Source organism: Physella acuta, unplaced genomic scaffold (genome assembly GCF_028476545.2).
Source record: "Physella acuta isolate Inbredline_101_S28 unplaced genomic scaffold, ASM2847654v3 ptg000874l, whole genome shotgun sequence".
Classification (NCBI taxonomy): Eukaryota; Metazoa; Mollusca; class Gastropoda; family Physidae; genus Physella; species Physella acuta.
The window spans coordinates 244,733-256,881 of NW_026732391.1; the positions used below are offsets into that span (position 1 = coordinate 244,733).

The following is a 12,149-nucleotide window of genomic DNA, read 5'->3' on the forward strand; positions in this document are numbered from 1 at the left end:
GACCAAGATGTTGGTCATATTTTTGTCTAGTTCATGATGTTGGCCAAATCTTTAGCTCATGATGTTGGCCAAATCTTTAGCTCATGATGTTGGCCGAATCTTTAGTTCACTTTCGCTCATGATGTTGGCCAAATTTAGCTCATGATGTTGGCCAAATATTTAGCTCATTATGCTGGCCAAATCTTTAACTTATTGTGTTTTAGGAACTGAACTATGACCGGAGGGAGCAGCGAGTACGCAGGGAGATAACTCCGATAAGTACGAGAACTGATACTGCACTAATTAGTCGTGCCCCTATTATATAGTAAACCCACACTTACACTGTACTATTTTTTTCAAAAGAAGGTGAGTGGACAAACTTTCTTTTATAAGCGAAGCTTGTGGTGTTTTTCGTTTGTTTTTTCTATTTTTTTTGGGATGAACACATAAATGATTATAGTAAGATGATTTTTTTTTAAATCTCACATTTCATCATATGCCTTAGACGCTATAACATATAAATTAAATAAATGTGTTGCCACAGAAAAAAAGATAGACACAACAAAGAACATTAATTCTTTATTATATATACTAAACTTAGCATTAGCGGATGTATTAATTACTACATTTACTTATTTACTTATTAATCGTCGTGCTTTCAAATTTCATAGTCTAATTAATTTTTAATTCATACATATATATATATATATATATATATATATATATATATATATATATATATATATATATATATATATATATATATATATATAAGAGTTATAAGTATTTAAAAACTACGTGTTGGGGTTTTCCCATAAGTTATGTTTCCCATACGTATGGTTGGCCGAAGTCCGAAGTAGACCAATGCAAACACTGGCCATCCAATGCGCGCATTGGCCAATATCATTACCCATTAACCGGCCAAAATCCGAAATATTTCTTTGACTTCGGAGTTTGGCCGGCCAGTCAGCTGACTGGCTAGTGACGACCGGCCAAAGTCAATACAAGCACAGTACTTGTCTCTGGTTTTCCTTGCAGTAAAAGATTCAAATGATCCGAGAAAATAGTTTTAATACCGAAGTTGGTTCTAGATTGTCTGTGCGCCAACCTTGCGCCGTGTACTAAATCTACACCATTCCAAAATTAATCGAGTCCAGTCTATATGTCCCTCCCCCACAAACACACACATAGTCACATACACACACTCATGCATACACAACATACACACACGCATGCACACACTCACAAGAATACACACTCACATATTCTTGGAATCGGCATACGGGTACTGTCAAAGAGGGGATTTGTGAATGTTTGTGTCGTGATAATATATAGTATGAAAGGGGAACAGGTCTTTGAAAATTTTATATAATATTTTGAGGTTGGATTAAAGATTACATAGTTTGTGTTTTATAATTTGTTCACAAATTTCACTCTTTGCGGCAATGTTACCAAAAAAAATTCCCACTTTTAGGAAACTGAAGTCTGCCTCTTGGCCTGAAGGTCGGTATATATATATATATATATATATATATATATATATATATATATATATATATATATATATATATATATATATATATATATATATATATATATATATATATATATATATATATATAGTTGTATATATATATATATATATATTTATATATACTAGCTGTATGTCATTGCTTCGATATGAAGTAAAATAAATTGAAAGTAGTGCTCTGAAGAAATAAGAAAAATGTTGGCCGACAAAACAAAACAATTTATCACTCTAAACAAAAAATGTATATATATATATATATATATATATATATATATATATATATATATATATATGTATATATATATATATATATTTATATATACTAGCTGTATGTCATTGCTTCGATATGAAGTGAAATAAATTGAAAGTAGTGCTCTGAAGAAATAAGAAAAATGTTGGCCGACAAAACAAAACAATTTATCACTCTAAACAAAAAATGTATAAATATATATATATATATATATATATATATATATATATATATATATATATATATATATATATATATAATATATAATACAACCAAAAACAATGAACGGAACACATTCTGTTTTGTAATCCTTGTAAAAAAAACAATTTTACATAATCATTCCGAGAATATTAATTAAGGCAAGCGAACTAGGGGAAATAATCACTCTCTTAATAAAAATATGTATATTTCTATAAATTTAATTGTAATTGTCAAAAAATTACTAAGTAAAAAATACGTATTTAATATAGTAGCTTAACAATATTCTTTAATAAGATATGGGTTAGATAACTGTATTGATCACACACCTCTTTACTGGTAATTGCAAAAACAATAGTTACAGAGTTTCACCTGTTTCAAAAGCTATATCCCTAGTTGTCATCCCCTGTTGTTTCACATCAGAATATTCGAGAAAGTTTAGGGGAGATCACTCCCGGTTTATTTTTTTGCACGATTACAAGACTTTCTCTATACTTCATATATACGAGAAAGTAAAAAAGCATAATTTTATTTTTACAATTTACCAACAGTTTTAAGTAAAAATTATTACAAAATGTGGTCTTCGCAAGATCGATCACGAAAGTGAAACTTCAGATTACAATTTAGGCTTCATAAAAATAAATAGAAATGTAGCCTTAAACTTAAACGCAAAAAAAAAAATATTTTTAACGGTTTCTGCATTTGCACCTTAGTAGCCTAACATTGATTTTTAAAATATTATATTTAAAAAAAAATTCAGGCTTAATTAAGTTTTTATTTTTACGCGGCGCTGTCATGAAGGCAACATTTGAAAACAATACGATTTGTTTTCATGTCAAGGATAGTGATGGAAGGCATTTGGTCCAACTCTTTGGGATCCAATAGCTTGCTATGTTTTTTATTAATTAAACAAACTATCCTAATAGAGAGACAAATGTGTAAGTGTCGTTGTTGGCTTTATCACTTATGTGTCGTTGTTGGCTCTATGTGTATGTGTCGTTGTTGGCTGTATGTGTTGTTGTTGGCTGTATGTGTCGTTGTTGGCTCTATGTGTATGTGTCGTTGTTGGCTTTATGTGTCGTATGTCCTACGTGTATGTGTCGCTGTGTCGTGTGTTTAATATGTATGTGTCGCTGTGTCGTGTGTTCAATATGTATGTGTCACTGTGTCGTGTGTCCTATGTGTATGTGTCGCTGTGTCGTGTGTCCAATATGTATGTGTTGCTGTGCCGTATGTCCAATATGTATGTGTCGCCGTGTCGTGTGTCCAATATGTATGTGTCGCCGTGTCGTGTGTCCAATATGTATGTGTCGCCGTGTCGTGTGTCCAATATGTATGTGTCGTGTGTCCAATATGTATGTGTCGCTGTGTCGTGTGTCCAATATGTATGTGTCGTGTGTCCAATATGTATGTGTCGTGTGTCCAATATGTATGTATCGCTGTGTCGTGTGTCCAATATGTATGTGTCGCTGTGTCGTGTGTCCAATATGTATGTGTCGCTGTGTCGTGTGTCCAATATGTATGTGTCGTGTGTCCTATGTGTATGTGTCGCTGTGTCGTGTGTCCAATATGTATGTGTCGTGTGTCCAATATGTATGTGTCGCTGTGTCGTGTGTCCAATATGTATGTGTCGCTGTGTCGTATGTCCTGTGTGTATGTGTCGCTGTGTCGTGTGTCCAATATGTATGTGTCGTGTGTCCAATATGTATGTGTCGCTGTGTCGTGTGTCCAATATGTATGTGTCGCTGTGTCGTGTGTCCAATATGTATGTGTCGTGTGTCCAATATGTATGTGTCGCTGTGTCGTGTGTCCAATATGTATGTGTCGCTGTGTCGTGTGTCCAATATGTATGTGTCGCTGTGTCGTGTGTCCAATATGTATGTGTCGTGTGTCCAATATGTATGTGTCGCTGTGTCGTGTGTCCAATATGTATGTGTCGCTGTGTCGTATGTCCTGTGTGTATGTGTCGCTGTGTCGTGTGTTCAATATGTATGTGTCATTGTGTCGTGTGTCCAATATGTATGTGTCGCGGTGTCGTGTGTCCAATATGTATGTGTCGCTGTGTCGTGTGTCCAATATGTATGTGTCGCTGTGTAGAGTGCCCTATTTTTATTCGTCTTACCGGTTATCTATTGCGTAATTAAGTACTTGCGTCAATGTGTAATGAGATAGGCTGCACAGCTATATGCAGAGTCAAGGACAAACAACGCCTGGCACTGTGGGGATGTAGAGTAATCCAGTTGTCATCTAGTTGACATCTAGTTGACATCAGTTGAAATCTGGCATTTTATTTTAGAACATTAGAAAAGCATTTACACCACAATGCCTTTTATTGTTGAATTGGCACAAATGCCCGTGTGATACTGGGATGGCTAAAAGCACTAGACTGTTTGTTCCACTGTCATTCTAAAGGTACAGCTTTCGTGGGCTATATATGTGGATAGACTGATATGGGGATAAATAGGTAGGTAACCTTCCACATCACAAAATTTAGATACATATCCAAACATTCCAGATTACAAAATGGCGGTTCTGATAAAATATCCAAACTTTTCAGATAACAAAATGGCGATTCAGATAAAATATCCAAACATTCCAGATTACAAAATGGCGGTTCTGATAAAATATCCAAACTTTTCAGATAACAAAATGGCGATTCAGATAAAATATCCAAACTTTTCAGATAAAAAAAATGGCGGTTCAGATGGCGTTAGAATGTTTCCCAAAATGGCGAGTTGCTTTACTGATGTCATTGGCGATCGTATGTAAGTACCACGTGTTACCCATATTCCCCAGACGATAAGATAACCAAACTTTCCCCTAGCAGTAGCAACTCTGAGACTTTCCCCTAGCAGTAGCAACTCTGAGACTTTCCCCTAGCAGTAGCAAGTCTGAGACTTTCCCCTAGCAGTAGCAAGTCTGAGACTTTCCCCTAGCAGTAGCAAGTCTGAGACTTTCCCCTAGCAGTAGCAAGTCTGAGACTTTCCCCTAGCAGTAGCAACTCTGAGACTTTCCCCTAGCAGTAGCAAGTCTGAGACTTTCCCCTAGCAGTAGCAAGTCTGAGACTTTCCCCTAGCAGTAGCAAGTCTGAGACTTTCCCCTAGCAGTAGCAAGTCTGAGACTTTCCCCTAGCAGTAGCAAGTCTGAGACTTTCCCCTAGCAGTAGCAACTCTGAGACTTTCCCCTAGCAGTAGCAAGTCTGAGACTTTCCCCTAGCAGTAGCAAGTCTGAGACTTTCCCCTAGCAGTAGCAACTCTGAGACTTTCCCCTAGCAGTAGCAAGTCTGAGACTTTCCCCTAGCAGTAGCAAGTCTGAGACTTTCCCCTAGCAGTAGCAAGTCTGAGACTTTCCCCTAGCAGTAGCAAGTCTGAGACTTTCCCCTAGCAGTAGCAAGTCTGAGACTTTCCCCTAGCAGTAGCAACTCTGAGACTTTCCCCTAGCAGTAGCAACTCTGAGACTTTCCCCTAGCAGTAGCAAGTCTGAGACTTTCCCCTAGCAGTAGCAAGTCTGAGACTTTCCCCTAGCAGTAGCAAGTCTGAGACTTTCCCCTAGCAACTCTGATACTACAACAAGATTTAAATTTCTTCGGGCTTTGCCCCCCCCCCCCCCCCCGAAAGCAAGTCTACCCCTCCTCAAATGAAATTTATCAATTATACAAGATGTATACTGTTACCAGTGTCTGCACCCCATCCCGGCACCCCCCCCCCCCCTGATCTCTACCCAACCAATGCCTTGTGTTGCCACATGTGTCGGGTCTCAGATAATTTGTTTACAATGGATGATACAAAGAACTTGTCTACGTTTTTTTTTTCAAATTGAAAGACAATACAACTTTACCATCGTTTTATATATAGTCATAATTGTACAAGCGGCCCCACGTGACCAACATCACAGACAGAAGCGCCACCTACTGCAGATGTGTGAGCTGATTGTCTCCCACACCAACAGGTCATGTCTGGACTACAACAACTACGGCTGTTTCTGTGGGCTGGGGATGACGGGCGGGGAGCCGGTGGACGCCATTGATGGGTACATTACTTCTTACTTTGTCTGGACGCCATTGATGGGTACATTTCTTCTTACTCTGTCTGGACGCCATTGATGGGTACATTACTTCTTACTTTGTCTGGACGCCATTGATGGGTACATTACTTCTTACTCTGTCTGGACGCCATTGATGGGTACATTTCTTCTTACTCTGTCTGGACGCCATTGATGGGTACATTACTTCTTACTTTGTCTGGACGCCATTGATGGGTACATTACTTCTTACTCTGTCTGGACGCCATTGATGGGTACATTTCTTCTTACTTTGTCTGGACGCCGCCCTTCCTAGTTTTTTAGCACAAAAATCAACTGAAATTTTGACAGTTTTCTCCGTTTTCACCTCCCTACTTTATCGTATACGGAATATCAGATGTATTGTAAACGTGAAAAAAATCTAAATCGAGAGATGCCTGGAAGAAACTCCGTGACTGAGTCGTCAAATGCCTTGACTGATATTTGCCTAATGACATGACTGAGGTTTGTCTAATGACATCAGAGGCGTAGCGACCCTTCCCGGCGCCCCACCCCCTCGAACTTTTCATTTGCACCCCCGCCCCCCTCTCAAACTTTTCATTTGCACCCCCCTTCAAATTTTCAATTTGGCGCCCACCCCAAGGTCGGCGCCCGGGGACACATGTCCCCCGCCCCCCCCCCCTCGCTACGCCTCTGAATGACATGACTGAGTCGCCTGATGAGATGACTGAGTCACCTGATGAGATGACTGAGTCACCTGATGAGATGACTGAGTCGCCTGATGAGATGACTGAGTCGCCTGATGAGATGACTGAGTCACCTGATGAGATGACTGAGTCACCTGATGAGATGACTGAGTCGCCTGATGAGATGACTGAGTCACCTGATGAGATGACTGAGTCACCTGATGAGATGACTGAGTCGCCTGATGAGATGACTGAGTCACCTGATGAGATGACTGAGTCACCTGACTCCTAGCTTCGGTCTGTGATCCCCAGGTGTTGCCACGAGCACGACCTTTGCTATGGACGAGTCCGGTGTTTTTGGTTCTACCCTCAGCTTGTTGGCTACCAGGTCACGTGTCAGGGTGACCTGTGCACATGTGAAGGTCAGTGACCTACCCAGGCTGTGTAGGCCGTTGTAAGGTTAACACGTGGGGTGGTCAAATATTGTATATGTGTACAATTGTGTGTGCGGTAATTAGATTGTACACTTGTGTGTGCGGTAATTAGATTGTACACTTGTGTGTGCGGTAATTAGATTGTACACTTGAGTGTGCGGTAATTAGATTGTACACTTGTGTGTGCGGTAATTAGATTGTACACTTGTGTGTGCGGTAATTAGATTGTACACTTGTGTGTGCGGTAATTAGATTGTACACTTGTGTGTGCGGTAATTAGATTGTACACTTGTGTGTGCGGTAATTAGATTGTACACTTGTGTGTGCGGTAATTAGATTGTACACTTGAGTGTGCGGTAATTAGATTGTACACTTGTGTGTGCGGTAATTAGATTGTACCCTTGTGTGTGCGGTAATTAGATTGTTTTTTTTTTCTCTCCTCCAGACCACTATTTGTTTTCGCCTTGTGCCCACACAACCTGCCAGTGTGACGTCGAGTTTTCCCAGTGCTTGGCCAGATACGAATACAATCTTGGTTTTAAAAATTACGACCGACTTCAATGCGCTGCCAATAGTCCAAGTCCCACAACTGTGTTAGATTCTGTCTGAGAATCGCCTTGTCACTTTTGCCACTTTGACCCCCATTGCCGCACATAAAATTGGATTTAACATAGTTTATTGTAAACTTTTACTTACTTCACAATGTCTGTCTGTCTGTCTGTCTGTGGCAAACTTTATAACTATAACTCAGTTTTGAGTGTGAGTTCATGGGCTACACACAGAAGTGTGTACGGGGCTAATGAGCTACACACAGAAGTGTGGGTTAATGGGCTACACACAGAAGTGTGTACGAGGCTAATGGGCTACACACAGAAGTGTGAGCTAATGGGCTACACACAGAAGTGTGAGCTAATGGGCTACACACAGAAGTGTGAGCTAATGGGCTACACACAGAAGTGTGGGTTAATGGGCTACACACAGAAGTGTGAGCTAATGGGCTACACACAGAAGTGTGAGCTAATGGGCTACACACAGAAGTGTGAGCTAATGGGCTACACACAGAAGTGTGAGCTAATGGGCTACACACAGAAGTGTGAGCTAATGGGCTACACACATAAGTGTGTACGGGGCTAATGGGCTACACACAGAAGTATGTACGGAGCTAATGGGCTACATACAGAAGTGTGAGCTAATGGGCTACACACAGAAGTGTGTGCGGGGCTAATGGGCTACACACAGAAGTGTGAGCTAATGGGCTACACACAGAAGTGTGGGTTAATGGGCTACACACAGAAGTGTGGGTTAATGGGCTACACACAGAAGTGTGGGTTAATGGGCTACACACAGAAGTGTGGGTTAATGGGCTACACACAGAAGTGTGGGCTAATAGCTTCACACAGAAGTGTGAGCTAATGGGCTACACACAGAAGTGTGAGCTAATGGGCTACACACAGAAGTGTGGGTTAATGGGCTACACACAGAAGTGTGGGTTAATGTGCTACACACAGAAGTGTGGGTTAATGGGCTACACACAGAAGTGTGGGTTAATGGGCTACACACAGAAGTGTGGGTTAATGGGCAACACACAGAAGTGTGTACGAGGCTAATAGGCTACACACAGAAGTGTGGGTTAATGGGCTACACACAGAAGTGTGAGCTAATGGGCTACACACAGAAGTGTGTACGGGGCTAATAGGCTACACACAGAAGTGTGAGCTAATGGGCTACACACAGAAGTGTGGGTTAATGGGCTACACACATAAGTGTGTACGGGGCTTATGGGCTACACACACGTATGGGCTACACAAATAAGTGTGGGTTAATGGGCTACACACAGAAGTGTGGGTTAATGGGCTACACACAGAAGTGTGAGCTAATGGGCTACACACAGAAGTGTGGGTTAATGGGCTACACACAGAAGTGTGTACGAGGCTAATAGGCTACACACAGAAGTGTGAGCTAATGGGCTACACACAGAAGTGTGGGCTAATGGGCTACACACAGAAGTGTGAGCTAATGGGCTACACACATAAGTGTGTACGGGGCTTATGGGCTACACACAGAAGTGTGGGTTAATGGGCTACACACATAAGTGTGTACGGGGCTAATAGGCTACACACAGAAGTGTGTACGGGGCTTATGGGCTACACACACGTATGGGCTACACACAGAAGTGTGGGTTAATGGGCTACACACAGAAGTGTGGGCTAATGGGCTACACACAGAAGTGTGAGCTAATGGGCTACACACATAAGTGTGTACGGGGCTTATGGGCTACACACAGAAGTGTGGGTTAATGGGCTACACACAGAAGTGTGTACGAGGCTAATAGGCTACACACAGAAGTGTGAGCTAATGGGCTACACACAGAAGTGTGGGTTAATGGGCTACACACAGAAGTGTGGGTTAATGAGCTACACACAGAAGTGTGTACGAGGCTAATAGGCTACACACAGAAGTGTGAGCTAATGGGCTACACACAGAAGTGTGGGTTAATGAACTACACACAGAAGTGTGGGTTAATGGGCTACACACAGAACTGTGGCTCTGTGGGCTAATGGGTTACACACACAAGTATGGGCTGCACACAGAAGTGTGGGCTAATGGGCTACATTAGATGCCAAATACACACACACACGGTCATTTAATGCCGGAAGACATTACACCGGAAGTCTGTTTGTTGGAACTACTCCCCACCTGCCCGTGTCTGCTAGAGCACGCTGCCAGCAATCGCAGGATGAAAGCCTCGACAGGTGAGTTGCAGGGAAAGTCGGTCAACAGGTGAGTTCTATAGGTTCTGGTCAGTTGTATAGACATGACTCTCTGGTCAGTTGTATAGACATGACTCTCTGGTCAGTTGTATAGACATGACTCTCTGGTCAGTTGTATAGACATGACTCTCTGGTCAGTTGTATAGACATGACTCTCTGGTCAGTTGTATAGACATGACTCTCTGGTCAGTTGTATAGACATGACTCTCTGGTCAGTTGTATAGACACGACTCTCTGGTCAGTTGTATAGACATGACTCTCTGGTCAGTTGTATAGACAAGACTCTCTGGTCAGTTGTATAGACATGACTCTCTGGTCAGTTGTATAGACATGACTCTCTGGTCAGTTGTATAGACATGACTCTCTGGTCAGTTGTATAGACATGACTCTCTGATCAGTTGTATAGACATGACTCTCTGGTCAGTTGTATAGACATGACTCTCTGGTCAGTTGTATAGACATGACTCTCTGGTCAGTTGTATAGACATGACTCTCTGGTCAGTTGTATAGACATGACTCTCTGGTCAGTTGTATAGACATGACTCTCTGGTCAGTTGTATAGACATGACTCTCTGGTCAGTTGTATAGACATGACTCTCTGGTCAGTTGTATAGACATGACTCTCTGGTCAGTTGTATAGACTAGACATGACTCTCTGGTCAGTTGTATAGACATGACTCTCTGGTCAGTTGTATAGACATGACTCTCTGGTCAGTTGTATAGACATGACTCTGGTCAGTTGTATAGACATGACTCTCTGGTCAGTTGTATAGACATGACTCTCTGGTCAGTTGTATAGACATGACTCTCTGGTCAGTTGTATAGACATGACTCTCTGGTCAGTTGTATAGACATGACTCTCTGGTCAGTTGTATAGACATGACTCTCTGGTCAGTTGTATAGACATGACTCTCTGGTCAGTTGTATAGACATGACTCTCTGGTCAGTTGTATAGACATGACTCTCTGGTCAGTTGTATAGACATGACTCTCTGGTCAGTTGTATAGACATGACTCTGGTCAGTTGTATAGACATGACTCTCTGGTCAGTTGTATAGACATGACTCTCTGGTCAGTTGTATAGACATGACTCTCTGGTCAGTTGTATAGACATGACTCTCTGGTCAGTTGTATAGACATGACTCTGGTCAGTTGTATAGACATGACTCTCTGGTCAGTTGTATAGACATGACTCTCTGGTCAGTTGTATAGACATGACTCTCTGGTCAGTTGTATAGACATGACTCTCTGGTCAGTTGTATAGACATGACTCTGGTCAGTTGTATAGACATGACTCTCTGGTCAGTTGTATAGACATGACTCTCTTGTCAGTTGTATAGACTAGACATGACTCTCTGGTCAGTTGTATAGACATGACTCTCTGGTCAGTTGTATAGACATGACTCTCTGGTCAGTTGTATAGACATGACTCTCTGGTCAGTTGTATAGACATGACTCTCTGGTCAGTTGTATAGACATGACTCTCTGGTCAGTTGTATAGACATGACTCTCTGGTCAGTTGTATAGACATGACTCTCTGGTCAGTTGTATAGACATGACTCTCTGGTCAGTTGTATAGACATGACTCTCTGGTCAGTTGTATAGACATGACTCTCTGGTCAGTTGTATAGACATGACTCTCTGGTCAGTTGTATAGACATGACTCTCTGGTCAGTTGTATAGACATGACTCTCTGGTCAGTTGTATAGACATGACTCTCTGGTCAGTTGTATAGACATGACTCTCTGGTCAGTTGTATAGACATGACTCTCTGGTCAGTTGTATAGACATGACTCTCTGGTCAGTTGTATAGACATGACTCTCTGGTCAGTTGTATAGACATGACTCTCTGGTCAGTTGTATAGACATGACTCTCTGGTCAGTTGTATAGACATGACTCTCTGGTCAGTTGTATAGACATGACTCTCTGGTCAGTTGTATAGACATGACTCTCTGGTCAGTTGTATAGACATGACTCTCTGGTCAGTTGTATAGACATGACTCTCTGGTCAGTTGTATAGACATGACTCTCTGGTCAGTTGTATAGACATGACTCTCTGGTCAGTTGTATAGACATGACTCTCTGGTCAGTTGTATAGACATGACTCTCTGGTCAGTTGTATAGACATGACTCTCTGGTCAGTTGTATAGACATGACTCTCTGGTCAGTTGTATAGACATGACTCTCTGGTCAGTTGTATAGACATGACTCTGGTCAGTTGTATAGACATGACTCTGGTCAGTTGTATAGACATCACTCTCTGGTCAGTTGTATAGACAT

At 41.4% G+C, this 12,149-nt stretch overlaps 1 protein-coding gene across 3 annotated transcripts; it reads left to right on the forward strand.

The window, feature by feature from the left end:
* The first annotated feature begins 203 nt into the window (after window positions 1-203).
* On the forward strand, window positions 204-7,773 carry LOC131952469 (basic phospholipase A2). 3 transcript variants are annotated; one of them, XM_059315147.1, is made up of 5 exons: window positions 204-345; window positions 4,642-4,723; window positions 5,813-5,987; window positions 6,977-7,086; window positions 7,544-7,773. In XM_059315147.1, exons 2-5 carry the CDS (start codon window positions 4,651-4,653, stop codon window positions 7,705-7,707), a joined length of 522 nt encoding a protein of 173 aa, XP_059171130.1. In that variant the 5' UTR covers window positions 204-345; window positions 4,642-4,650; the 3' UTR covers window positions 7,708-7,773. The 3 variants fall into 3 exon arrangements, with proteins under 3 accessions (XP_059171130.1, XP_059171129.1, XP_059171131.1); XM_059315146.1 differs by lacking the exon at window positions 204-345 and adding an exon at window positions 415-438; XM_059315148.1 differs by lacking the exon at window positions 204-345 and adding an exon at window positions 4,223-4,422.
* Window positions 7,774-12,149: the final 4,376 nt, after the last annotated feature.